This window comes from Scyliorhinus torazame, chromosome 16 (genome assembly GCF_047496885.1).
Source record: "Scyliorhinus torazame isolate Kashiwa2021f chromosome 16, sScyTor2.1, whole genome shotgun sequence".
Lineage (NCBI taxonomy): Eukaryota > Metazoa > Chordata > Chondrichthyes > Carcharhiniformes > Scyliorhinidae > Scyliorhinus > Scyliorhinus torazame.
In genome coordinates this window covers 27,532,222-27,559,004 of record NC_092722.1, presented here as the reverse complement: position 1 = coordinate 27,559,004, position 26,783 = coordinate 27,532,222, and the positions used below count along the sequence as shown (strand labels likewise).

The window sequence follows — 26,783 nt, the reverse complement described above, 5'->3', positions numbered from 1 at the left end:
GGGGGGTTAAATCCATTGGGATTCTGTATTGTGGGAGTGAATGGGAAGAGGGTTTAAATCCATTTGGATTCTGTAATGTGGGAGTGAATGGGAGGGGGGTTTAAATCCATTGGGATTCTGTAATGTGCGAGTGAATGGGAAGGGGGTTTAGATCCATTGGGATTCTGTACTGGGGGAGTGAATGGGAAGGGGTTTAAATCCACTGAGATTCTGTATTGTAGGAGTGAATGGGAGGGGGGTCTAAATCCATTGGGATTCTGTATTGTGGGAGTGAATGGGAAGGGGTTTAATGGGAAGGGGTTTCAATCCATTGGGATTCTGTACTGTGGGAGTGAATGGGAAGGGGGTTTAAATCCATTGGGATTCTGTATTGCGGGAGTGAATGGGAAGAGGGTTGAAATCCATTGGGATTCTGTAATGTGGGAGTGAATGGGAGGGGGGGTTTAAATCCATTGGGATTCTGTAATGTGAGAGTGAATGGGGAGGGGGTTTAAATCCATTTGGATTCTGTATTGTGGGAGTGAATGGGAAGGGGGTTTAAATCCATTGGGATTCTGTATTGTGGGAGTGAATGGGAAGGGGGTTTAAATCCATTGGGATTCTGTATTGTGGGAGTGAATGGGAAGGGGGTTTAAATCCATTGGGATTCTGTACCATGGGAGTGAATGGGATGCGGGGTTTAAATCCATTGGGATTCTTACTGTGGGAGTTGATGTGATGTGTTGTGGCCCATTCAGATTCAAAGCTTTGACAAGCTATATGTTTATCTAGTGATGTGCACATTTGATGAATAAGCAACATCAAAGTGTGTGAGTGGAGGTTCTTTAGGTTTTATGATTACACCAGTGGTCCAAAGCTCTGTTTCAGGAAGAAATATCAGCAGCTTCTGTTCCTATAACCACAAACTGCGCAGAGAGAGTGTTTATACAGCCTGCAGTTCACACAGGGTGAGGGCAGAATCATGCCCATCCTATTACTGGACCTTCACGGTGCTAAATATTCACCAAACCTCCCTCTCTCTTACCTCCCTCAATTGAGCAGATAACATTGGGAGTGAAATTGGTCTTTGCCAGTAGTGGGAAACGGGGTCCATTGAAACGGCCTCCTGTTCTAAACCATTGGCTGAAATATGAAAGAACACTGGGAGTGGTTTCAAATTGACTGTGGATTCTTTTCGAGCCCATTGCATGCTGCTGCCAAAGGCCAATTTGACTCACAGCCAGAGCATAGTTGCGAAGGTGCCAAGCCACCTCCAATAACTCATCATTTCTATGTGAGCAAAACAGTGTTGTCAGAGTACTTGACAGTGGAGAGCACTACGGCCAAATCTAATACTGTCCTCACCCAATGTCCACATCCAGGACGGTCATCAGACAGTGATCAGGAGAAGGAGCCCTGTTTATCCTCCTCTCTGATCCTGAGGTCATTTGGACAGCCCAACGCTGCCCTGGGTAAGATCAGTTAACAGAGAGCAGCCCGGCCCCAGGTCACTATCCGTGTGGAGTTTGTACATTCTCCCAGTGTCTGAGTGGGTCTCACCCCCACAATCCAAAGATGTGCAGGGTAGGTGGATTGGCCACACTAAATTGGCCACCCTTAATTGGAAACAAAAAGAACTGGGTACTGTAAATTTATTTTTAAAAATTTAACCGCGAGCACGTGGCTTAACTGTTCAATAGATAAAACTCAGTTAGATCCTGTCCAACCTTCTGGATGCGACTGGGCTGCATCTCATTGGCATGGCAACACTCAGCTCCATGAGTGCAATTTTTTAACCCAACATTAAAACTGTTTGTAAAGTACTTTTAGTTGAATTTTAGTCTTTCAGAACTTTTAGTTGAATAAACTGTGGACATTGTCTGGACATTGGTGGCACAGTAGGGGACAGCAAGGTGGCACAGTGGTTAGTACTGCTGCCTCGCAGTGTCAGGGACCCGGGTTCAATTCCTGCCTTGAATGACTATGTGGAGTTTGTATGTTCTCCCGTGTCTGCGTGGATTTCCTCCGGGTGCTCTGGTTTCCTCCCACACCAAAAGATGTGCAGGTTAGGTGGATTGGCCATGCTAAATTGCCCCTTAGTGTCCAAAGGATTAAGGGGCTAGGGCATGGGAATGGGCCTAAGTAGGGTGCCCTTCCAGAGGGTCGGTGCAGACTTGATGGGCCGAATGCCCTCCTTCTGCACTGTAGGGATTCCATGATTCTATGATTGTGGGGGAAGCTCACGGGAAAACAGCAGGGATCGGAAATAAATCTATATTGGGTTGGTCCTCCACGCCACAGTCCCTTTGAATGGAATTGAATGCGAGGGGGGAACAATGAATTTATCTCAGTGAGTTTAAAATGGCACTCAGCGACATGATGCAGCTCCAGCTGTTGCAATGTGCAAGGACTGGGAAAACTGGAGTTGTTCAGAGCAAAAAATGTTGAGAAGATTTGATCAAAGTGTTAAAATCATGACGAGTTTTGGGACAGTAAATAAGGAGGAACTGTTTCCAGTAGAAGTTAAAATAGTACGGATGCTGGAAATCTGAAAGTAAAACAGAAAATGGTGGAAAGAAACTCAGCAGGTCTGGCAGCATTTGTGGAGGGAGAAACCTGGTTAACAATTCGAGCTCAATATGACTCTTTGGAACCCAAATGCTGCTAGGCCTCCAATAAAAATGTGTTGGTGTCCAGAGAACAGATTTAAGGTGATACACCTTATGAGGACACTTTTTCCTTCTTATGCGGAGAATTGTGATCTGAACGTGGTGTGTGGGAGGGTGGACCCAAATTCAAAGGTAACTTTTAAAAGGAATTGGAAACATATTTGATGGGATAAAAGTACAGGGCCTTGGGAAAAGAATAAGGGAGTAGAATTAATTGCATAGAACTTTCACAGGACTGATGGGCTGAATGGCCTTCTTCTGTGTTGTACCATTGTCTGATTCTAAGATGGAATGCAAAACGCTGCCTCTCTTTGATAGATTCCTTCAACAGTTCCGATGTGGGAATATTTATAAGTGAATTATTTGGGCTCAACATTCTTCTTATCACCTCACACTGTGTTGTTAGTAGAATCGGGAAATTAGCTGTGGTCTTTTTGGCTTGTGAATTTTGTGCGTGATTACTTGCACTTCTCGTTTTCATGTCAGAATGGTCTGTATGAAATGGGACAGCTGAAAACGGGCAACTCTCACTGATGACATGACCTTAATTCAAAACGGCAAGAACCAGATGTTGTGACAGGAAAGCAGAAACACTTGAACTGGAACAGGACCAGGTGAAAGGTTTTGAACTGGGCAGCGGGCCTGCCTGGCAGAGTGATTGGATTAAAGCGGGAGCCTGTTGTGCTCAGCACCTCTCACACGAAAAGCAAAGACTTGCTCCGCCAACAAAACAAAAATCAAATCAGCCGAGGTCAATGTAAGCTGCAGGTTTTGAGCAGAACAGCTGATTATAGGACATTTAAACAGGAGATCTGAAGCTGAGTAGCATTACGAAACAGCAACATCATTTATTTTCAGTCATGCCTGTTGAAGGATGAATCTCGGCGAGGGCGCTGGGGAAAACTCCCCTGCTCTTTTTTTAAGTAGTGATGGGGTCATCTGAGGGGACAGATAGACTGTTGGTTTAGCATGCTCGGAGATCTTTCTTTGGCAATCCCTCACAAACAAGTATGATTGTCCACCTAAAAAACTCTGTGTTACAGGTCAAGGCTGATGAGTCTGATCAGAGCCACATCTTCAACTGCACACTTGATAGGTGTTCCCAGGAGGTGGGATCAGTCCTTAGCCTCTAGGTCACAGGCATTCTTTTCTTAGGCTCCTTTTCTGGGCCTCTTCTTGCCGTAGGGTGTCCTCAAAGAATTCTGCCCCTTTCTCACTGGAACGAAGGAGGCTGAGGGGCGGCCTGATAGAGGTCTACAAAATAATGAGGGGCATAGACAGAGTGGATAGTCAGAGACTTTTTCCCAGGGTAGAGGGGTCAATTACTAGGGGGCAAAGGTTTAAGGTGCGAGGGGCAAGATTTAGAGGAGATGTGAGAGGTAAGTTTTTTTACACAGAGGGTAATGGGTAGCGAGGGTAACTCGCTGCCGGAGGAGATGGTGGAAGCAGGGATGATAGTGACGTTTAAGGGGCATCTTGACAAATACATGAATAGGATGGGAATAGAGGGATATGGACCCCGGAAGTGTAGAAGATTTTAGTTTGGACAGGCAGCATGGTCGGCGCAGGCTTGGAGGGCCGAAGGGCCTGTTCCTGTGCTGTACTTTTCTTTGTTCTTTGTTCAATGAGGAGGACTACCTACAAGTCTCTTCTGTGCAAGGGTTTCCTCAGAGTGCTAACCCGTTGAGCCAAGGCTGACACAGACTTAGCTCACCGTAATCCTTTTGGACCAAAGGAAGCCAGCACAGATGTGCAAGTTAGGTGGATGTCCAAAGATATGCAGGTAGGTGGATTGGCCATGCTAAATTGCCCTTGGGTTAGGTGGGGTTGCTGGGTTACGGGATAGGGTGGCTGTGTGGGCTTAAGTAGGGTGCTCTTTCCAAGAGCTGGTGCAGACTTGATGGGCCGAATGGTCTCCTTCTGCACTGTAAATTCTATGATTCACAGACTGAAAGGACCAATTCACAGAAGACCCCTTCTTCCCACCAGCTCATGTTATAGACCAGCACCATTCCCTCAGTTATCTCTCAAACTCTTCCTCATCATCAGTTCTTCACCTCAGTCTCCAAGGATTCCAAACCCCCGAAGAGAATAATTTGTAAGATGTATAACTTGAGGTTTTGGTGGTGGTGGTGGGATTGTCCTCAGTTGCTCGCCCTTATTTTCCAAGGTTACCTGTTGCTCTGTGCCCCATGCCTGTGTGGGTGGGGAATGGGCAGGGTTTAGGGCTGTGAGCACTTTAATGATTAATGTTTGCAGTCTTTCAGAGGGCCCCAGAGAGGCTGAGCGATCGACGCTGAAATGTAGAAAAATATTTGAGGGAATGGTGGACTTGAAAGTGGTGGGAAGAGGCAGAAGCTGGCAGTGAGAAATCCTTCTGGAATGCATGCTCACAACAGCTGTCGCCTTTATGCTTTCTCCCAACAAGCAAGCTTCTTCAGATTTTCTGCTCCTTAAAGCTGAGATCTTGGGGGCGATTCTCCGATATGGAGCCCAACTGTTCGCGCCGTCGTGAATGCCGTCACGTTTCACAATGGCGCAAACCGGGCCCTGGTACGATCAATTTGGACCCCCACAGGGGGCCAGCACAGCCCTGGAGCGGTCCACGCTGCTCCCGCCTCCTGCGCATGCGCGGGGGACTTCTTTAGTGCGCCGGCCCCAACTCAACACGACATCGGTGTTCAGGGGCCGGCCGCGCCAGAAAGTGGGCCCGGGGGGGTGGGAAGCTGGCCCGCCGATTGGTGGGCCAGACCCCATCGGAGCCCCCGGTGAAGGAGCCCCCCTCTCCCCCCACAGGCCGCCCCCCCGACCATTCCCGTAGAGTTCCCGCTGGCAGCGACCAGGGGTGAAAGGTGCCGGCGGGACTCTGTTGATTCCAGCGGCCCGCGGCAAACGCGCCGGCGCAAATACCGCCGATTCTCCGCACCTCGGAGAGTCGCGCGCCTGCATCGGGCCGTCGTGGCGCGGTTGCGGCGATTCTCCGCACCTCGGAGATCGTGCGCCGGCGTTGGGCCGTCGTACCAGCGATTCGCTTGAAACTGAAATGTGTGAAAGGGACCATCAGCTACCTTGAAGCATGTTAGACCCAGATTCTAATTTTGCTGAAATCAGTGTAGACTAATGGTGCGCTAATTGGTCAAGTTGGATTTGTCCTGCTTTCTGTGCACAGAATATACCTGGCCAATTTTCCACTTAAAGATAGATGACAGGGTTGTAGCTGTAATGGAACAGCTTGGCTAGGGGCATGGCATGTTCTGGAATATAATCCTTCAGTACTATTGCCAGACATTGCCTTTGCAGCATCCAGTGCCGTCAGCCATTTCTAGATATCACATGGGAATGAATTTAATTGGGTGAAGACTGACATCAGTGAACCTCTGGAGGAGACCAAGATGGATCATCCACTTCTATCTGAAGATGGTTGCAAATTCTTGAACCTTGGGCGGAACTCTTCCCCCCCCCCATGCCGGGTGGGAGAATCGCCCGGGTGCCACGCGAGTCCCGCCACGCCGCCCGCACGCGATTCCCCCCCCCCCAAACCGGCTGGCCGCTGGGAGGATCGCCGCTTGTCGTTGGTAACGGGCGAGCGGCGATTCTCCGGCCCGGATGGGCCTAGCAGCCTGGCTAACACGACAGGTTCCCGCCGGCGCCGTCCACACCTGGTCGCTGCCGGCGGGAACAGCGCGGGAACGCTGGGGGGGGGCGGCCTATGGGGGGGGGCGAGGGGGGTTCCTGCAACGGGGTTGGGGTACAAAAGGGGTATGGCCCGCGATTGGTGCCCACCGGTCGGCGGGCCGGCTTCTCTGAAGGAGGACCTCCTTTCCTCCGCCGCCCCGCAAGATCCATCCGACATCTTCTTGCGGGGCGGCCGCAGGGAGGACGGAAACCGTGCGTGCGCGGGTGATGTCATTTACGCGGTGCCAGTCGCGTCAATTACGCGGCGCCGCTTTTACACGGCGCCGCTTTTACACGGCGCCAAGGCCTGGCGCATGTAAATGACGCGGCGTCGCTCCTAGCCCCCCGGGGGCGGGAGAATAGGGGGCTGGGAGCAGCCTCCGGCGCCGGAGTGAAACACTCCGGTTTTCACTCTGGCGTCGGGACATAGTCTCCCGATGGGAGAATTGTGTCCCTTGTCTTTTATGAGCGAGGCTCACCCATCATTAAGGATGGGGATATTTGTGGAATCTTCTCCTCCAGTGAGTTGTTTAATTGTCCACCACCATTCATGACTGGATGTGGCAGAACTGCAAAGCTTCGACCTGGTCTATTGGTTGTGGGGTCGCTTGGTTCTGTCTACAGCACACTGCCACCACTGTTTAGCATGGAATGGAGTCCTGTGTTGTAGCATTTGCCAGGTTAACACCTTATTTTCAGGAACGCCTATTCGCTTCCCCCTTTTTAAACCTGGGTGGTGATTGTGGTGGAGGGCATAGTTGGGAATGGGTTAAAATGGCAGTAGGGTTCCATGTACCTCACTGAGCCCCGATTTGCTTTTGACAATGAGACCATCGGGAACCTCATTCATTGCGAAAACACTAAAATAGGGAATGGAGAGAGACTGTCGCTGTTCCATTTGACCTGCTCCAGCTCTTTCTCACTCATCAGGGAGAATTAAAGTTCTGCTCTCGTTATATTTAGTGTGTTCGTGGTGGCTCAGTGAGCACTACTCTCAATTTACAGTCTGAAGATTTTGGGTTCAAGTCCCACTCCAGAGACTGGAGCACATAATCCAGATTGATGTTCCAGTGCAGTATTGAGGGAGTGCCACATTGTTAAAGGTGCTGTCGAGTGGAATGCGTTAAGCCTACATCCTGATAATCCCTCGCAGGTGGATGTAAACAATCCTGTGACACTATTTTCAAAAAGAGCAGTAGAGATGGTGTCCTGAACAATGATGCTCAAGGAGCATTGTTAATTGTCTTCCCATTATTACACTCCCGTGTGGGAGATTGCTGTGTACATATTTGCTGCTGTTGCCGCCATTACAACTATTCTAAAGGCTTTGAGATGCCCTGAGGATATGAAAGACATCTTAGCTTCCCTGCTTTCTCTTTTTCTTTCTTTTGGCAAGCAAGTTCCTGACCCCAAATCCTTCCCTTCACTGGTTACTTTTGGCAATTAACGTAAAGCAAATTCATCGGAGTGGATTTGCCATTTGCCAAGTCTTTATACAGATGAACAGTCACGTTGCACACTAATTTCGTTTGTGGCTGAATGAATTTATTTAAACAGCAAAGCCATGTGACACAAACATGTCCTTCGGTCATGGGACAGTCACACAGCCAGGATATTGTGGGAAGTATTCAGTCTCTCTCCTGTGTGCAAGAAGCATTGATATCATTAACGCTCTGTGACCCCAGCACACACTGCAGAATGGGAAAGGAACACAGCGCTCAGGGCAAGTGCAGGTTAGTTAGAACTTGGTTCAAGAACAAATGAGCAAACAGCATTCTAAAGTCTGAAAGGCGGTGGTCAGCTTACATCAATGGCCCTCTCTCACATAGCACTCATTTTGAGTAATTTTGACTGTGTGAAATAGTGGAAAATGGCCAACACACCATCGCTGGTCTTACCACACCGTGCTACAAAGTCATGATCAACCTCTCTGTAATGGACCATAGAAATTAGTGCATAAAACACAAGCCTGAGGGCCAACGTGGCAAGAGCCAGCGAATATACACAGGAAGTGCACTGCCTGTCATATTCTCTTAAAGCGCTGACTGGAAGCAATCATCTGAATGTACTTTCCACTTCTAAATCCGCAGAATGTAGGGATTATCTCATCTCTCCTCCAGGAACCCAGCCCTCTCCCGGTTCCACCCACTCTCTCCATCAACTCTGCTATCTCCCCATAATCCCCTTCACCACACTCCCCATTTCTTCTCTCCCACATTTTCTAGCCCTGACTCTCCCCCCCCCCCTCTCTCTCTCTACCTCACCCCCACTTTCTCTACCCTGTGCTCTCTCTCTGCCCCCACTCCCACTTTCTCTACCCTGTGCTCTCTCTCTGCCCCCACTCCCACCTGCTCTCTCCCCATCCAGGTGCACTAATTTCTCAGCCGGTTTTTCTCTGATCCGCCTCTCTCAGCCAAAGAACGAAGAACAGTATAACACAGGAACAGGCCCTTTGGCCCTCCAAGCCTACGCCAACCATGCTGCCCGTCTAAACTAAAATCTTCTACACTTCCTTGGGTCCGTATCCCTCTATCCCCATCCTATTCACGTATTTGTCAAGATGCCCCTTAAATGTCACTATCGTCCCTGCTTCCCACCACCTCCTCCGGCAGCGAGTTCCAGACACTGCAGACTTGCCCGGCATTTCGACCTCCTTCTGCTTTTAATTCTACTTTCTTTATGTGTCAGGCTTTGTTGAGTCACTAAAGGGTTAATTGCTGCAAGGATGTAACATTTGGGGGAATGACGATTGCTGACAGTGCCAACCTCCGGAATATTCAGTGACCAAGTGGAGTAGGCGAAGCCACGATTGGGAAGGTGTTTGAGCTAGAATTTAGCTGCTGCTCCTCGCTGTGTGAACTCTTGTGTTTGTAGCTATGCTCTGTCACACTTCAGCACCTGGAAGACAATTTATCTTCATAAAACAGGCAGGCTCCAATTGAGGCCACGATCCTGGGCCTCTCCCCTGTGTAAAGGATCACTTACTAGCTTGTCTGACAAATTGCGGGAGCTGATCCTTATCTTGGGATTTTGTGTAATTAATCCCAGACCCTCTGTACTGACACAATCCTACCTGACCGATACTCATTCAGGGGAAAAAAACATTTCCATACCATTATCGCTGCCATTTCTTATCCCGTTTTTCCTCTCATTTTCTCCTTCAGCCTTGCATTTTTTTTCTGCAGTTTGTGCCCCCCACCCCCCCAAACCACTCCTGTTGTCACTCCCAGTGTCGCCAGTTCTGATTGGATGTATTCTAGATTTGCTCCTGTGTCCTCCCACCTCCAATCACCTTCCACCTCCCCCATTGCTTCCTTAGTATGCCCAACCTCTTGGACAACCATGGAGGGTTTGGTGATCGTCTCCACCCCCCCCCCCCCCCCCCCCCCCAGCTTCTTTCAAACCCTTTTCTGAATCCCACCATTACACTCCCCTCCCACGGATTTACAACGTGAATGTCCCTCTTCTCTCTGCATGGTCTATTCAATGTTCGTAGGCAGAAATCCTCGGGGATGTTTTCCACTCCTTTTCCTATCACAGGCCATCTTGACCATTGGCACCCTATTTAGCAACCAAGATTAAGGGTGGACTGGGGACAGAACTTTCTGCTCTGTGCATAGACCTCAGTACCATACCGAGTGAGATTGGTTATCTCAACATAGGCCCACAGTGGAACCTGAGTTGCCAGGTGGTATGGGAAGATCCATGTTAGCCTCCTTTCAATATCAATTTGCTGTGCTTCACATGCTCACTGGGACCTTTCTCAATATCACAGAGAATTTGAACAGCTAAGATAAAGGACCTTTCTTTTCTTTGGATTGCGGAATTTTGGGCAGACGCAGGAGTTCATTTTACCCAGGTTCCTTGCTCAACTTGTTGCAAAGATTATATTCCATTACAAATAAATCCTTCTTCTGGTAACTTTATCTTCAATACAAAGAGATTATCATGTGAAGGAACTTTCCACACTGTTCTCTCGCAAAGGACTCCGGGTTAGACCCATACTGTCAACCCAGTGAGGCAATCATTTCCAAAGGGGAAACGACACCTAACTAGGGGAAATCCCTCACAGCAGTACTGTGTGCGCTCTCCGACTTTAATGGCCCTTTTCTGATGCAGAGCCTAAAACTGCGATCAAAATTTATAATTTATCCATGACTTACCAGCGTGTAAAATTAACCAGCCTCTCACCGACTGACTACCCATTAACGTGGGAATTGGATGGGATGTGCCTCTGGTGTCGTCCAGGTGGGTCAAACTGTCCCTGGACCGAGATACAGGAGGAATCATCACTGGGATGAGCTCCAGGCATTTCACCAACACCTGGACAACCTTTACCCCAGCAATGACCTCTTTAGGGAAAAGGCGGGAAAGGAAAACCATAGGTGGAAGAGAGAGGGAGTGACTCCAGCACCATCTTTGAAACGCGACCCAGGGCCGGAATCTTCCGGCCGGCGGCGGGGAAAGCCAGTCGGCCGCGGCGGGACCAAGGCCCGGCTCACGACGGCAACCGAGGCCCCACAAGGCGGTGGCCGGCACCGGGCTTCGTTTGCACGTCTCCCCCCTCACAGCCTCTGAGCCGTCCCTCTGCAGGTGGCGACATTTAATAACCCGCCATCACATGGGGTTGGAGCTGGTGAGGCGCGGGCTCGAGAGCCACCTCTGGGGGTCTGACCCACTGTCTGCCTCGCCCAGGGGAGTGAGTTGAAGACAACATAAAATGGAGGAGGGTTGTGTGTTTTTTGTGGACGGGTGAGATGGGTCAGGGAGTTCAGCGGCCTGGCTGACAGCCGCAGTGAAATCTATCCGGTTGGGGTGTGGCCTGGTGTTGACCTGCAGTAAATATCCCGCTGCACAGGCGCGGGCTGTTTCTCACACCGCCCCGCCCCCTCCCCCCCCTCCGCCCCGCCCCCTCCCCCTCCGCCCCGCCCTCTCCCTTCACCCCCCGGCCCCGCCCTCTCCCTTCACCCCCGGCCCCGCCCCTCTCTCTCCACCCCCGCCCCGCCCCCTCCCCCCCCCCCCTCCGCCCCCTCCCTCCGCCCCTCCCTCCGCCCCGCCCCCTCCCCCCCCTCCGCCCCGCCCCCTCCCCCCCCTCCCCCCCTCCGCCCCCTCCGCCCCGCCCCCTCCGCCCCGCCCCCTCCCCCCCCTCCGCCCCGCCCCCTCCCCCTCCGCCCCGCCCTCTCCCTTCACCCCCGGCCCCGCCCTCTCCCTTCACCCCCGGCCCCGCCCTCTCTCTCCACCCCCGGCCCGCCCTCTCTCTCCACCCCCGGCCCGCCCTCTCTCTTCACCCCCCGGCCCCGCCCTCTCCCTTCACCCCCGGCCCCGCCCTCTCCCTTCACCCCCGGCCCGCCCTCTCCCTTCACCCCCGGCCCCGCCCTCTCCCTTCACCCCCGGCCCCGCCCTCTCCCTTCACCCCCGGCCCCGCCCTCTCCCTTCACCCCCGGCCCCGCCCTCTCCCTTCACCCCCGGCCCCGCCCTCTCCCTTCACCCCCGGCCCCGCCCTCTCCCTTCACCCCCGGCCCCGCCCTCTCCCTTCACCCCCGGCCCCGCCCTCTCCCTTCACCCCCGGCCCCGCCCTCTCTCTTCGCCCCTGGCCCCGCCCTCTCCCTTCGCCCCCCGGCCCCGCCCTCTCCCTTCACCCCCGGCCCCGCCCTCTCTCCTCCACCCCCGGCCCGCCCTCTCTCTCCACCCCCGGCCCGCCCTCTCTCTCCACCCCCGGCCCCGCCCTCTCCCTTCACCCCCGGCCCCGCCCTCTCCCTTCACCCCCGGCCCGCCCTCTCCCTTCACCCCCGGCCCCGCCCTCTCCCTTCACCCCCGGCCCCCGCCCTCTCCCTTCACCCCCGGCCCCGCCCTCTCCCTTCACCCCCGGCCCCGCCCTCTCCCTTCACCCCCGGCCCCACCCTCTCCCTTCACCCCCGGCCCCGCCCTCTCCCTTCACCCCCGGCCCCGCCCTCTCTCTTCACCCCTGGCCCCGCCCTCTCTCTTCACCCCTGGCCCCGCCCTCTCCCTTCGCCCCCCGGCCCCGCCCTCTCCCTTCACCCCTGCCCCGCCCTCTCCCTTCACCCCCGGCCCCCGCCCTCTCCCTTCACCCCTGGCCCCGCCCTCTCTCTCCACCCCCGTCCCGCCCTCTCTCTCCACCCCCGGCCTGCCCTCTCTCTTCACCCCCGGCCCGCCCTCTCTCTTCACCCCCGGCCCGCCCTCTCTCTTCACCCCCGGCCCCGCCCTCTCTCCACCCCCGGCCTGCCCTCTCTCTCCACCCACGGCCCGCCCTCTCTCTTCACCCCCGGCCCCGCCCTCTCTCTCCACCCCCGGCCTGCCCGCTCTCTCCACCCCCGGCCCGCCCTCTCTGTCCACCCCCGGCCTGCCCTCTCTCTTCACCCCCGGCCCGCCCTCTCTCTCCACCCCCGGCCCGCCCTCTCTCTTCACCCCCGGCCTGCCCTCTCCACCCCCGGCCCGCCCTCTCTCTCCACCCCCGGCCTGCCCTCTCTCTTCACCCCTGGCCCCGCCCTCTCTCTCCACCCCCGGCCCGCCCTCTCTCTTCACCCCCGGCCTGCCCTCTCTCTCCACCCCCGGCCTGCCCTCTCTCTTCACCCCCGGCCTGCCCTCTCTCTTCACCCCCGGCCCCGCCCTCTCTCTTCACCCCCGGCCCGCCCTCTCTCTTCACCCCCGGCCCGCCCTCTCTCTTCACCCCCGGCCCGCCCTCTCTCTTCACCCCCGGCCTGCCCTCTCTCTCTTCACCCCCGGCCTGCTCTCTCTCTTCACCCCCGGCCTGCTCTCTCTCTTCACCCCCCGGCCTGCTCTCTCTCTTCACCCCCGCCTGCTCTCTCTCTTCACCCCCGGCCTGCTCTCTCTCTTCACCCCCGGCCTGCTCTCTCTCTTCACCCCCGGCCTGCTCTCTCTCTTCACCCCCGGCCTGCTCTCTCACCCCCGGCCTGCTCTCTTCATCCCCAGCCTGTTCTCTCTCTTCACCCCCGGCCTGCTCTCTTCATCCCCAGCCTGTTCTCTCTCTTCACCCCCGGCCTGCTCTCTCCCTTCACCCCCGGCCTGCTCTCTCACTTCACCCCCGGCCTGCCCTCTCTCTTCACCCCCGGCCTGCCTCTCTCATCACCCCGCGTCCTGCTCCCTCTTCACCCCCGGCCTGCTCTCTCTCTTCACCCCCGGTCTGCTCTCTCTCTTCACCCCCCCGCCCCGGGCCTGCCTGCCATTTGCAAACCAAAGGTGCAGAAAGGAAGAATTCTTAAGATTGATACTGAACTTCTTCCCCCTCCCCCCAATTGTTTTTAACCTCAGTTACAGAATTAAGAGTAAATGACTGGAACCCCATCCCTGAGGCCCAGTGTAAACGGTGAGAAACTACTATTTGAAGCTTGAGTTGTATCCTGGCAACGGTGCCTGTCCCAGTTTTGACTCGGTGATATGCCATAAAGAAGGAGCTGGGGGGTTGGTCAATGGCTATATATCATAACTATGGCACATTCCTGATTTAAATGCTCTGAGGTGCCCCACTGACACGCCATAGCAACAGACTAGAGTTAGGCCCAGTAGCGTGGCATAGCAACTCTTATGACAGGACTTCCTAAAAGGATGAGATAGTAATAGAGTGTATCTGACTCCAATCTGTGTCAGGCCTTTTATTGCATTACAGCAACAATGCAAAGTGTGACTGAAATCCGGTACATTAAGCTGAATAACAGTGCCAGTCCATGTACTTGGTTCAGGGGGGCAACAGTTTAAGGAAGTGGCATGTAAGCTTATCGAGAGAGATTCTGAAGTACGCCTCATTTATTTTTGGGAGCAGAAATAAATTTTACTTCACATTCCCTCAGCAGATTGCACAGGTGGGATATTATAGGGTGAATTGTGCATGGATATGAAAGGAGATTAATTGAGTGTACATTGGCTGTGGGAGGAGATTAAAGTGGGTAGAGTCCATATAGTGCAGAGTGTACAGGCACTGTGGATGGGGTGCCATTGACAGATGATTGCCCATTTTCCTTGCTGCTCCAACTTGGGTTCTCTAGACATTGTCCTAAGTGCTTTCTACTCTGGGCTGCTTTTCTCGCCATTGAACTCGCCATTAGTCTACTCAGGATGTGCTGTTACTGGAGGCAAATTCCACTCCAGGTGCCTCGGTTAGCATTTGGACGAGTGGTGCTTACTTTGAACTGAATATTTTGGAAAGCAGTCTTGTTGAAACTGAGTTCCATGGCTCTGAAGATGTCATAAATTAATTTGAAAAGGCGTCAGTCTTTGCTGTGAAGCCAGGCTCTGATTCCGAGTGTAATCCCAACCAGGCTTCCGATGAGTTGCAATTCGGCCTGTTTTTGGATAACAAAAGATCTCTGTGTAGCTGGAGGCTTAACGCAATCACTCCCACTCCCAACTGTTACTGTCAATTTTCATTTGGAGGCAGTCTTTTCCCCTTTCCCACTCAGTTCCCATAGCAGCCAAGCTTTGTGATTCATGCCTGGGTAAGCGGCTAACCTACATGGGTCGATTCCATACTGTGGTCTGACAGTAAATATTTTCACACACTCGGTTAGCCTGCACATAGATACACTTGTGATGCACTTAACATTACTTCACCTTTGACCTCCAGAGCTTCGTGCCCTCTATATTTGTTCTGAGGACAAGCAAGGCTACATTTCTTGCCAACTTTAATTATCTGTGGCATTAACAGTCAACCATGTTGGTTTGGGACTGGAGTCACAGCCCATGGAGGAAGCGGCAGTTTCTCTTCCCCTATGGACATGGTGACTCCATTAGATCTTTACGACACTCCAAATACTTTCATGGTTTTCATATCTTGTGCCAGGTTGACTGAACTCAGTTGCCCTGGTGGGATTTGAACTCACAGCCTCTGGATTACTCCACTTTGTGTTAGGGTACTAGAACCTCACCTGTGCAGAGGTAAATACTTACCTGTATGTATCTATGTCAGGGGTTTCACATGTGTTTGCAGCTGTGCTTTTGTTCATTATCTCTCTCTCTCGCTCCCATCCAAAGCCTCCCCAGGAACTTGTTTCTTTAACATGCTACAGCAGCGCATGAGATGCTGCAGTGGGCTGCATTGTTCCAGTCAGGCGGGGTGGGGTGCTTTCTGCTGGGATTCCTGATTCTGATCACTATCTCAGTGACTCCAGATGGAAAACTGACCTGTGGAGGTGAGGACAGCTTCCAACATGGCTGTGATTCCTTTCATGGTGGAATAGCCCACCAAAATCGGCAGCGCGGGTTCACAAATGGAGGGCAGACACTGGGATGAAATGCTGGAGGAGGATGACTGGCGCTCTTTGAATTGTACCCCAATGAGATTGGCACTTTCAGAAGGGGGGGGGGGGGGAATATGGGTGGGAGAAAGGTGTGTGTGTGCATGGCACACTTGTAAAGTAAAGTCGCCAAAGTCCCAGATGACCATAGGCTGCTTTCCCCTTTGAGGGAGTGACCTGACTAGTGGTGATTTAATCTGAGGGTCATCCCACTCAGGCGAGGGGCAAGGTTGAGAAGGCGGGGCCTTCATGAATAACCTGCATGAATGTGTGGGTTAGAATAACGCCACCAGTGCAGGTTCAATTTACTTTCCAGCTGAGGTAGATTTGGCACCTGCTTCTCGTCCTGTAACCGAGAGTAGAAGGCAATGGTATTACGATCCTGATCAGACCCCAACAGTGGCTAGGATACTGGACAGAAACCCCAATATTTTATTTTGATTGTGAGGAAAGGATACCTCAGTCCAGGAGTGATTTCACGAAGAAATAGAGATATGGTATATTAAAATAAACTTTATTACTAACATGGTATTAAAATATCTTGGACATCACACCAGAAAATAGCTTACAATTACCCCTTAAACAATATCACTCAATTCAGTGAATATCCATAACTGCTGTTTTTATTCCCACTCAAACAACAACAAAAAAAACCATCTCCGCTCTCAATCCACTGTTAAATACCATTGGTACTCAGGAATCCCTGCTTTACTGAGATGTCTGGATAATCTACTGTGAGAAAGAGAGATCTTTTGACACTGCTTTACAGATAAGATCTGACTCCTGTCAGAATCATGCAAAAACTCTGGCTGTATTTCTTCAGAAGCTGTTTCAGCCGGCTTGTTCACCTTTCCAACCACACTGCTCTTCTGCTGCAGACATATCTTTAGCTGAACGGCAGAGAGAAAACGGCTTGATTTCTGTTCACAGCTTCATCTAGAACTCACTGACCTGCTTTCAGCAAAATGCCTTGGCTCCACCCAGCAACAACATCATCTTACCAAACTGTAATCTAATTAACTCCACGGGGAATCCCCTGAATCCAAACAAAACTGCATTCGCCCAAGCTTTTCATGACAGCTTAATTGCACCCCTGGCAGTCTTTCAAACTAGGATTTCTTTTAAAACATGATTGTAGCAGTCAAACACACTCTATCCCATGCGTTTCACCCTTACTGCACCAAATACCTACAATACAATACATCTGAAATTCGTACGTCTACATTCATCACAGTGGCAAGCCATCAAGCGTATAGATCAGGATGAAGCATTTTCAGACAATGAGCGGAGGGGTGGCCTTCAGGCAGCACACACATAAGTGAATGAAATTGTAAAGGAAGGAGAGGGGAAATGAAGAGATTTAGAGAAGGAACGGCAGAGTGGAAGACCTGATGAAGGAATTGGACAAACAGAAAGTTGGGGACAAGGGTGAGAGAAAATAGGCGGGAAACAAAGAAGTCACTTTGTCAGCCATTGAGACCATAGAAGTAGTGAGGGTAAGGTTGAGTAAATTGCTACATCCAGGATAAATATTGTAAGTCTGGTGATACAGAATGTGGGGAATTAAGAATGTGCTGGGCTTCTCCTGTCTGTCACTGACCATTTGATGTTCTGTTCTCAACTCATTCAGTAATACTCTCCACTCTTCAGGTTTGGTTCAGTAATCGTCGTGCACGATGGCGTAAGCAGGCTGGAGCCAATCAGCTGGCAGCTTTCAACCACCTGTTACCAGGTGGCTTCCCACCCACTGGAATGCCAACATTGCCCCCATACCAGCTGCCTGAGGCATCGTACCCAGGAACGACCCTCTCCCAAGGTAAGAACGATGTCTGATCCAGCAATTTGCCAAACGGGATGGGATGCGGGACAGACTCGTGGAGAACCGTCTGGTTGGACCACTTCAACAGACAGGAAGATAAAATGTAAGGCTTCACTACGTGACTTTCACATTCCCGGTGAAGACCAGTTTCCCCGCATTTTTGCTCGAATTTAGATACAATTGACAAAGAGTTGGAAGTTAATATCAGCGTGAGCATTCAGTAGGGGGATGTGGTGAGGAATCCCCCACCTATTATCAGATCTGTCAGATTTTCCTCCTGCTATTATCAATGGAAATGGGCCATGTTCTACACTGAACGAGCATTTCACTCCAGGTTACTGTTCCAAGAAGGTGAGAACTACCAGAAATCTCAGACAAATTCTTAATATCTGAATGTTAGCACGTTAAGGAGCTCTTCCACTGAATTAGGGGAAATGCATTGACCCATCAGGACCAGATAGTCCAGGCTCCGCCCGTGCTGACTGGCCTGATCTTGGCCAGCTGAGCTGGAGGGGCAGCACAGATTGTCTCATAGTCCCTGGGTCACAGAGGGCCGGAATGAACAAGGGTTCCTGCTCCTGATTGCTGACAATAATTGCTGTCATTAATGGCTGGTGGATGAGAACAGAATTGGGCTCACTTCTGATGTCCTGTGTCTGCGAACCAAAAGCAAGACAGAGCTTGTGAAACTGAATGTAGAAGATGGGATGATGGAGGAGGAGAGAGAGAGAAGAGAGAAGGAGCAATAAGGGAAGGGTAGTTGAGGAGATAAAGGGAGTTTAGAATAAAGGAGTTCTAGTGCGAGGAGGAAAGAAGAGAGAGGGAGAGAAGGAAGAGAGGAGAGTAAGATGAAGGGGAGGAGTGTGGGAGGGGAAGAGAAATACAATGCGAGTGTGATATATATACCAGACCTGACTGTGTGATTAAATGCTTGTGGCGTGTGATTGGTTTCAGATGGAGGAAGCACTGTGCACAGACCGCAGCCTCTCCCCCATCATCTATGCACCAAAGTGGCCTGACGTCTGCAGCAGAGAGTGGCTCCTACGGCCTTGCGCCCAATCGGCACACCTTCTCCAGCTACCCCGAAAGCTTCATGAACGCAACAGGAGCCAACAACCCCATGAACCAGGTCAGCAATGGACTCTCTCCACAGGTCAGCCTTCACACAATCAGTATGTCGAACATCTGTCGGTACAGCTGTTCACCATTCCCCCCCCCCGATTAAAACTCATCCTAAAGCACAGAAATCTATAAAGCAGGTGGTTTCAGCCTCATTGACACAGGCAATAGAGTCAATGCTCAGTGTCTGCCCCTTGCTGTTCACATCCCTTCCTTCCACCTCAAGTAACCCAAGCCATTGGGACAGCCTGAACTTTGTAACAAGGTAACGCTAATCTGGTTTGCAAGGTCAGTTCAGATTTTCCAAAACCCAAGCAAGTGATTGGAACCCATTAGGCGAAAGTGAAGGATAATGCCCAGAGAATTGGGGTTTTTGTTTGGATTTATATTCTGACGTTGAAATTGAAGATTGAAAGGGATGTTAATCCAAAGCAGGAAATGAGCACACAGCCAGCTTGAAATTCTGGACTGTTGAAGGGACATCACAACTGCTGGAACCCTGGGATTAAACCAGGTAGAGTTGGAAATGGCGGTGTGTTTGTTGTTTACAGTGGTGATGTGAGGAGGAGAAAAAATATGGAAGATCATTTTGATCTTTAAAGGGACAGAAGATAAATGTCACAGGAGCTGAGATCACGAAAACTGAGAGAGGATTTGCAGCATACAGAGCGAGAGGAGAGAGATGTATCCAACAATCTACCTTGCATCCAATCCGGGATTGAGAGAGTGTTAAGATGCCTCTCCTCAGATTCAGGAATGTGAGAGGAGAAGAGGGGATCTGAACTCCAGTGAGGGTCAACACCTTCAGGAGAGTCTTTGAGAAAGTGGGATTAGGAAGTACTGGTCTACCTGGCCAGTCGCTGAGGCAGGCACAAGGGAGGGGGTTTCCGGCCATTTCCATCAATGGGATCTTCCGGTCCCACTGAGGTTGACACCCGCTGCGGTTTCATTGGCGGTGGAGAGCGCAAGCAATGGAAATCCCGGAAGGTCAAACCACTGGCCAATGGCGGGGGGGGGGGGGGGGCGGGGGGGGGGAGAGAGAAATCCCACCCTTGAAGTGTTAAACCCTGTTCTGGAGTGTATCCAATTTCTCATGACCTGAACTCCCCTATTTGTGGATGGGCTGGTGGGTATGACACATTTTCCGGAAAGTTCTTCATTTTCACATTCCCTGTGGAGCATAAAGCTTGTCTGAGAAGCGGATCTTAGCAGCACCTGCCCGCGATCGGAACAATGTCTGCACTCTGACTTGGCATGGCTGCATTGCTGCCACATGGCATGAGACATCATCATGATCTTATGGCAGGGCTATGGAAAGCTAAGCTGCTCTCCATCCTCAGGGAGCTGTTAAACACTTCTCACACATTTCTAGCTGAGTTCTTGCGCTAGTTGAAAGTTCCTTTCTCCAGCTTCCACCCGCTTTTGGAACGAATCCCATTTAATTTTTTAAAACGCCATAATCCCAGCAATTTTTTCTCCACTCGCTGCGTGCTACTGTTTCACTCGCATCCTCGAGTGGGCTGCCACACATTCATCTTGTAAACTTGATAAGCGCAAAATTTTTCTTAAAGTGTGTAATGTTAAATCAAATGCTTTTGTGTTACTCACTTGAGCAAACTCCAAAACAGGGGATTGAAGAGGCAGTGTCTGTGAAAGAGAGAGACAGGGGGGATAAGAGCAAGAGATTTTGTGTGTGACAGGAAGACAGGAACGGAGAAATTGAGAGCAAGAGAAAGGCTGGCAAAGGGATTGAGAGTGAGAGACTAAGGGAAAACTTATGAGACACAGGGAGACCGAGAGAGAGAGACACACACGTAGGCATGCAGTCAATGGGAACCCCAATCAGGATGTCCTGCATGAGTGTGAAGCCTCTTTATCTAATTGAGGTACAGACCAGTGGGCATACCTTCAATGGGCTGAAACCTCTTTATCTAATTGAGGTACAGACCAGTGGGCATACCTTCAATGGGCTGAAACCTCTTTATCTAATTGAGGCACAGACCAGTAGGCATACCTTCAATGGGCTGAATGGCCTTCTGTGCCATAATGGCTCCCTGACTAGGCACAGCACATGATCCTGAACGTTGCAGTGGGAGAATCTGAAACAGGGCGGAATTTCCAGCTGCCTTAGTGACGACCCCTGACCCTGTCCCAAAGGGGCACTTGTGACTAAACTGTTCAAGGTGATCAAAGAGGGTGGATAGTGAGAAATTATTTTGTCACATGGGAAGGTTCAGATCAGCGGCAATGTCAGGAAGCACTACTTCACCCAAAGTCAAGTTAAAATCTGGAACTCTCTCTCTTCCTATGTGTCTGAATGATCTAAAGTGCTGATGTGATACCCACCAGAGACAAGGTTGCAAATTCCCTGTAGCATTCCACTGCCATTCTCTCTCCACAGATGCTGTCAGACCTGCTGAGGTTGTCCAGTATTTTCTGTTGAAATGAAAATCGCTTATTGTCACAAGTAGGCTTCAATTGAAAAGCCCCTAGTCGCCACATTCTGGCACCTGTTCAGGGAGGCTGGTAAGGGAATTGAACCGTGCTGGGAGTCAGGAGGTCAGAGTGTGCGGGCGTTGGGAGGTCAGAGTGTGCAGGAGCCGGGAGGTCAGAGTGAGTGGGAGTCGGGAGGTCAGAGTGAGTGGGAGTCGGGAGGTCAGAGTGTGCGGGAGTCGAGAGGTCAGAGTGTGCGGGAGTCGGGAGGTCAGAGTGCGGGAGTCGGGAGGTCAGAGTGTGCGGGAGCCGGGAGGTCAGAGTGTTAGGGGTCGAGATGTCAGAGTGTGCGGAAGTCGAGAGGTCAGAGTGTGTGGGAGTCGGGAGGTCAGAGTGTGCGGGAGTCGGGAGGTCAGAGTGTGCGAGAGTCGGGAGGTCAAAGTGAGTGGGAATCAAGAGGTCAGAGTGTGCGGGAGACAAGAGGTCAGAGTGTGCGGAAGTCGAGAGGTCAGAGTGTGCGGAAGTCGAGAGGTCAGAGTGTGTGGGAGTCGGGAGGTCAGAGTGTGTGGGAGTCGGGAGGAAAGAGTGTGCGGGAGTCGGGAGGTCAGAGTGTGCGGGAGTCGGGAGGTCAGAGTGTGCGGGAGTCGGGAGGTCAGAGTGTGCGAGAGACGGGAGGTCAAAGTGAGTGGGAATCAAGAGGTCAGAGTGTGCGGAAGACAAGAGGTCAGAGTGTGTGGGAGACGGGAGGTCAGAGTGTGTGGAGTCGTGAGGTCAGAGTGTGCGGGAGTCAGGAGGTCAGAGTGTGCGGGAGTCGGGAGGTCAGAGTGCGGGAATTGGGAGGTCAGAGTGTGCGGGAGTCGGGAGGTCAGAGTGAGCGGGAGTCAGGGGGTCAGAGTGAGCGGGAGTGCGCGGGTGTCTGTAAGAGTGCGCGGGTGCCGGAGTGAGAGTTCACAGGCCTTGGGTGAGAGTGCGCAAGCATCGGGGTGAGAGTTCGCAGGTGTCGGGGTGAGAGCCTGTGGGCGCAGGGTGAGAATGCGTGGGCGGGAGCTGAGCGTGTGTGGGAGTATGGGAGAGAGTTCATGGGCGTCATGGGTGGGAGTATGCGGGCATCGGGGTGAGAGTACGCAGGTGTCGGGGTGAGTGCGCGGGTGTCGTGGGTGAGAATGCGTGGGTGCGAGTGCGCGAGTCACGGGTGACAGTGCACGGGTGTCGGGGTGAGAGTGCGCGGGTGTCGTGGGTGAGAATGCACGGGCATCGGGGAGAGAGTGCGTGGGTGTCGGGGTGAGAATGCGTGGGTGCGAGTGCGCGAGTGTAGTGGGTGAGAATGCACGGGCATCGGGGTGACAGTGCACGGGTGTCGGGGTGAGAGTGCGCGGGCATCGGGGTGGGAGTGCGCGGGTGTTGGGGCGAGAGTGTGCCAGGGTGTTGGGGTGAGAGTGCACGGGCGTTGGGGTGAGAGTCCGCGGGCATCGGGGTGAGAGTGCGCGGGCATCGGGGTGAGAGTGCACGGGTGTCTGGCTGAGAGCGTGTGGGTGTCGTGGGTGAGAGTGCACGGGCATCTGGGTAAGAGTGCGTGGGTGTCGTGTGTGCGAGTGCGAGTGCGCGGGCGTCAGAGGTGAGAGATCACGGGCGTCACGGATGAGAGTGCACAAGCGCCATGGACAAGGGCAAGGGCATCGGCTGAGAATGTGCGGGTACCATGCGTGAGAGTGCACGGACGTAAGGCTGAGAGTGGCCGGCCGTCGGGGTGAGAGTGGCCGGCTGTCGGGGTGTGAGTGGCCGGCTGTCGGGGTGAGAGTGGCCGGCTGTCGGGGTGAGAGTGGCCGGCCGTCGGGGTGAGAGTGGCCGGCCGTCGGGGTGAGAGTGGCCGGCCGTCGGGGTGAGAGAGCGCGGCCGTCGGGGCGAGAGTGGCCGGCCGTCGGGGCGAGAGTGCGCGGCCGTCGGGGCGAGAGTGCGCGGCCGTCGGGGCGAGAGTGCGCGGCCGTCGGGGCGAGAGTGCGCGGCCGTCGGGGCGAGAGTGGCCGGCCGTCGTGGCGAGAGTGGCCGGCCGTCGGGGCGAGAGTGGCCGGCCGTCGGGGCGAGAGTGCGCGGCCGTCGGGGCGAGAGTGCGCGGCCGTCGGTGCGCGGCCGTCGGGGCGAGAGTGCGCGGCCGTCGGGGCGAGAGTGGCCGGCCGTCGGGGCGAGAGTGGCCGGCCGTCGGGGCGAGAGTGCGCAGCCGTCGGGGTGAGAGTGCGCGGCCGTCGGTGCGCGGCCGTCGGGGCGAGAGTGCGCGGCCGTCGGGGCGAGAGTGCGCGGCCGTCGGGGCGAGAGTGCTCGGCCGTCGGGGCTGGATTGCGCGGCCGTCGGGGCGGGAATGCGCGGCCGTCAGGGCGAGAGTGCGCGGCCGTCGGGGCGAGAGTGCGCGGCCGTCGGGGCGAGTGTGCGCGGCCGTCGGGGCGAGAGTGCGTGGCCGTCGGGGCGAGAGTGCTCGGCCGTCGGGGCTGGATTGCGCGGCCGTCGGGGCGAGAGTGGCCGGCCGTCGGGGCGAGAGTGGCCGGCCGTCGGGGGCGAGAGTGCGCGGCCGTCGGGGCGAGAGTGCGCGGCCGTCGGGGCGAGAGTGCTCGGCCGTCGGGGCGGGAGTGCTCGGCCGTTGGGGCGAGAGTGCTCGGCCGTTGGGGCGAGAGTGCTCGGCTGTCGGGGCGAGAGTACGCGGTCGTCGGGGCGAGAGTGCTCGGCCGTCGAGGCGGGATTGCGCGGCCGTCGGGGGCGAGAGTGCGCGGCCGTCTCGGCGAGAGTGCGCGGCCGTCGGGGCGAGAGTGCGCGGCCGTCTTGGCGAGAGTGCGCGGCCGTCGGGGCGAGAGTGCGCGGCCGTCGGGGCGAGAGTGCGCGGCCGTCTCGGCGAGAGTGCGCGGCCGTCGGGGCGAGAGTGGCCGGATGTCGGGGCGAGAGTGGCCGGATGTCGGGGAGAGAGTGCGCGGCCGTCGGGGCGAGAGTGGCCGGATGTCGGGGAGAGAGTGCGCGGCCGTCTCGGCGAGAGTGGCCGGATGTCGGGGAGAGAGTGCGCGGCCGTCAGGGCGAGAGTGGCCGGATGTCGGGGCGAGAGTGCGCGGCCGTCGGGGCGACAGTGCGCGGCCGTCGGGGCGAGAGTGCGCGGCCGTCGGGGCGAGAGTGGCCGGATGTCGGGGCGAGAGTGCGCGGCCGTCGGGGCGAGAGTGGCCGGCCGTCGGGGCGAGAGTGGCCGGCCGTCGGGGCGAGAGTGGCCGGATGTCGGGGCGAGAGTGCGCGGCCGTCGGGGCGAGAGTGGCCGGCCGTCGGGGCGAGAGTGCGCGGCCGTCGGGGCGAGAGTGCGCAACCGTCGGGGCGAGAGTGCTCGGCCGTCGGGGCGGGAGTGCTCGGCCGTCGGGGCGGGAGTGCTCGGCCGTAGGGGCGGGATTGCGCGGCCGTCGGGCGAGAGTGCGCGGCCGTCGGGGCGAGAGTGCGCGGCCGTCGGGGCGAGAGTGCTCGGCCGTCGGGGCGGGATTGCGCGGCCGTCGGGGCGAGAATGCGCGGCCATCGGTGCGCGGCCGTCGGGGCGAGAGTGGCCGGCCGTCGTGGCGAGAGTGGCCGGCTGTCGGGGCGAGAGTGCGCGGCCGTCGGGGCGAGAGTGCGCAACCGTCGGGGCGAGAGTGCTCGGCCGTCGGGGCGGGAGTGCTCGGCCGTCGGGGCGGGAGTGCGCGGCCGTCGGGGCGAGAGTGCGCGGCGGTCAGGGCGAGAGTACGCGGTCGTCGGGGCGAGAGTGCGCGGCCGTCGGGGCGAGAATGCGCGGCCGTCGGGGCGAGAGTGGCCGGATGTCGGGGCGAGAGTGCGCGGCCGTCGGGGCGAGAGTGGCCGGCCGTCGGGGCGAGAGTGCGCGGCCGTCGGGGCGAGAGTGGCCGGCCGTCGGGGCGAGAGTGGCCGGCCGTCGGGCCAGAGTGGCCGGCCGTCGGGGCGAGAGTGGCCGGCCGTCGGGGCGAGAGTGGCCGGCTGTCGGGGCGAGAGTGGCCGGCCGTCGGGGCGAGAGTGGCCGGCCGTCGGGGCGAGAGCGGCCGGCCGTCGGGGCGAGAGTGGCCGGCCGTCAGGGCGCGAGTGCGCGGCCGTCTCGGCAAGAGTGCGCGGCCGTCGGGGCGAGAGTGCGCGGCCGTCGGGGCGAGAGTGCTCGGCCGTCGGGGCGAGAGTGCGCGGCCGTCGGGGGCGAGAGTGCGCGGCCGTCGGGGCGAGAGTGCGCGGCCGTCGGGGCGAGAGTGCGCGGCCGTCGGGGCGAGAGTGCGCGGCCGTCGGGCGAGAGTGCGCGGCCGTCGGGGCGAGAGTGCGCGGCCGTCGGGGCGAGACTGCTCGGCCGTAGGGACGGGATTGCGCGGCCGTCGGGCGAGAGTGCGCGGCCGTAGGGACGAGACTGCTCGGCCGTAGGGACGGGATTGCGCGGCCGTCGGGCGAGAGTGCGCGGCCGTCGGGGCGAGAGTGCGCGGCCGTCGGGGCGAGAGTGCGCGGCCGTAGGGACGGGATTGCGCGGCCGTCGGGCGAGAGTGCGCGGCCGTCGGGGCGAGAGTGCGCGGCCGTCGGGGCGAGAGTGCGCGGCCGTCGGGGCGAGACTGCTCGGCCGTAGGGACGGGATTGCGCGGCCGTCGGGGCGAGAGTGCGCGGCCGTCGGGCGAGAGTGCGCGGCCGTCGGGGCGAGAGTGCGCGGCCGTCGGGGCGAGAGTGGCCGTATGTCGGGGCGAGAGTGCGCGGCCGTCGGGGCGAGAGTGCGCGGCCGTCGGGGCGAGAGTGCGCGGCCGTCAGGGCGAGAGTGGCCGGATGTCGGGGTGAGAGTGCGCGGCCGTCGGGGCGAGAGTGCGCGGCCGTCGGGGCGAGATTGCGCGGCCGTCAGGGCGAGAGTGCGCGGCCGTTGGGGCGAGAGTGGCCGGCCGTCGGGGCGAGAGTGGCCGGCCGTCGGGGCGAGTGTGCGCGGCCGTCGGGGCGAGAGTGCGCGGCCGTCGGGGCGAGAGTGGCCGGCCGTCGGGGCGAGAGTGCTCGGCCGTCGGGGCGAGAGTGCGCGGCCGTCGGGGCGAGAGTGCGCGGCCGTCGTGGCGAGAGTGCGCGGCCATAGGGGCGAGAGTGCTCGGCCGTAGGGGCGAGAGTGCTCGGCCGTAGGGGCGAGAGTACGCGGCCGTCGGGGCCGGGAGTGCGCGGCCGTCGGGGCGAGAGTGCTCGGCCGTAGGGGCGAGAGTACGCGGCCGTCGGGGCCGGGAGTGCGCGGCCGTCGGGGCGAGAGTGCGCGGCCGTCGGGGCGAGAGTGCTCGGCCGTAGGGGCGGGATTGCGCGGCCGTCGGGGCGAGACTGCTCGGCCGTCGGCGCGGGATTGCGCGGCCGTCGGGGCGAGAATGCGCGGCCGTCGGGGCGAGAGTGCGCGGCCGTCGGGGCGAGAATGCGCGGCCGTCGGGGCGCGAGTGCGCGGCCGTCGGGGCGAGAGTGGCCGGATGTCGGGGCGAGAGTGCGCGGCCGTTGGGGCGAGAGTGGCCGGCCGTCGGGGCGAGAGTGCGTGGCCTTCGGGGCGAGAGTGCGCGGCCGTCGGGGCGAGAGTGCGCGGCCGTCGGGGCGAGAGTGCTCGGCCGTCGGGGCGGGAGTGCTCGGCAGTCGGGGCGAGAGTGCGCGGCCGTCGGGGCGAGAGGGCGCGGCCGTCGGGGCGAGAGGGCGCGGCCGTCGGGGCGAGAGTGCGCGGCCGTCGGGGCGAGAGTGCGCGGCCGTCGGGGCGAGAGTGGCCGGATGTCGGGGCGAGAGTGCGCGGCCGTCGGGGCGAGAGTGGCCGGCCGTCGGGGCGAGAGTGGCCGGCCGTCGGGGCGAGAG

At 56.4% G+C, this 26,783-nt stretch overlaps 1 protein-coding gene across 1 annotated transcript in view; it reads left to right on the top strand.

Moving 5' to 3' along the window:
- LOC140392649 (paired box protein Pax-7-like) overlaps positions 1-26,783 on the top strand; it is a 1,255,382-nt gene that overhangs the window by 659,943 nt on the left and 568,656 nt on the right. The window contains 3 exon segments of the mRNA XM_072478121.1: positions 17,243-17,408; positions 18,366-18,395; positions 18,398-18,564. Coding sequence (XP_072334222.1) covers positions 17,243-17,408; positions 18,366-18,395; positions 18,398-18,564 — 363 coding nt within the window.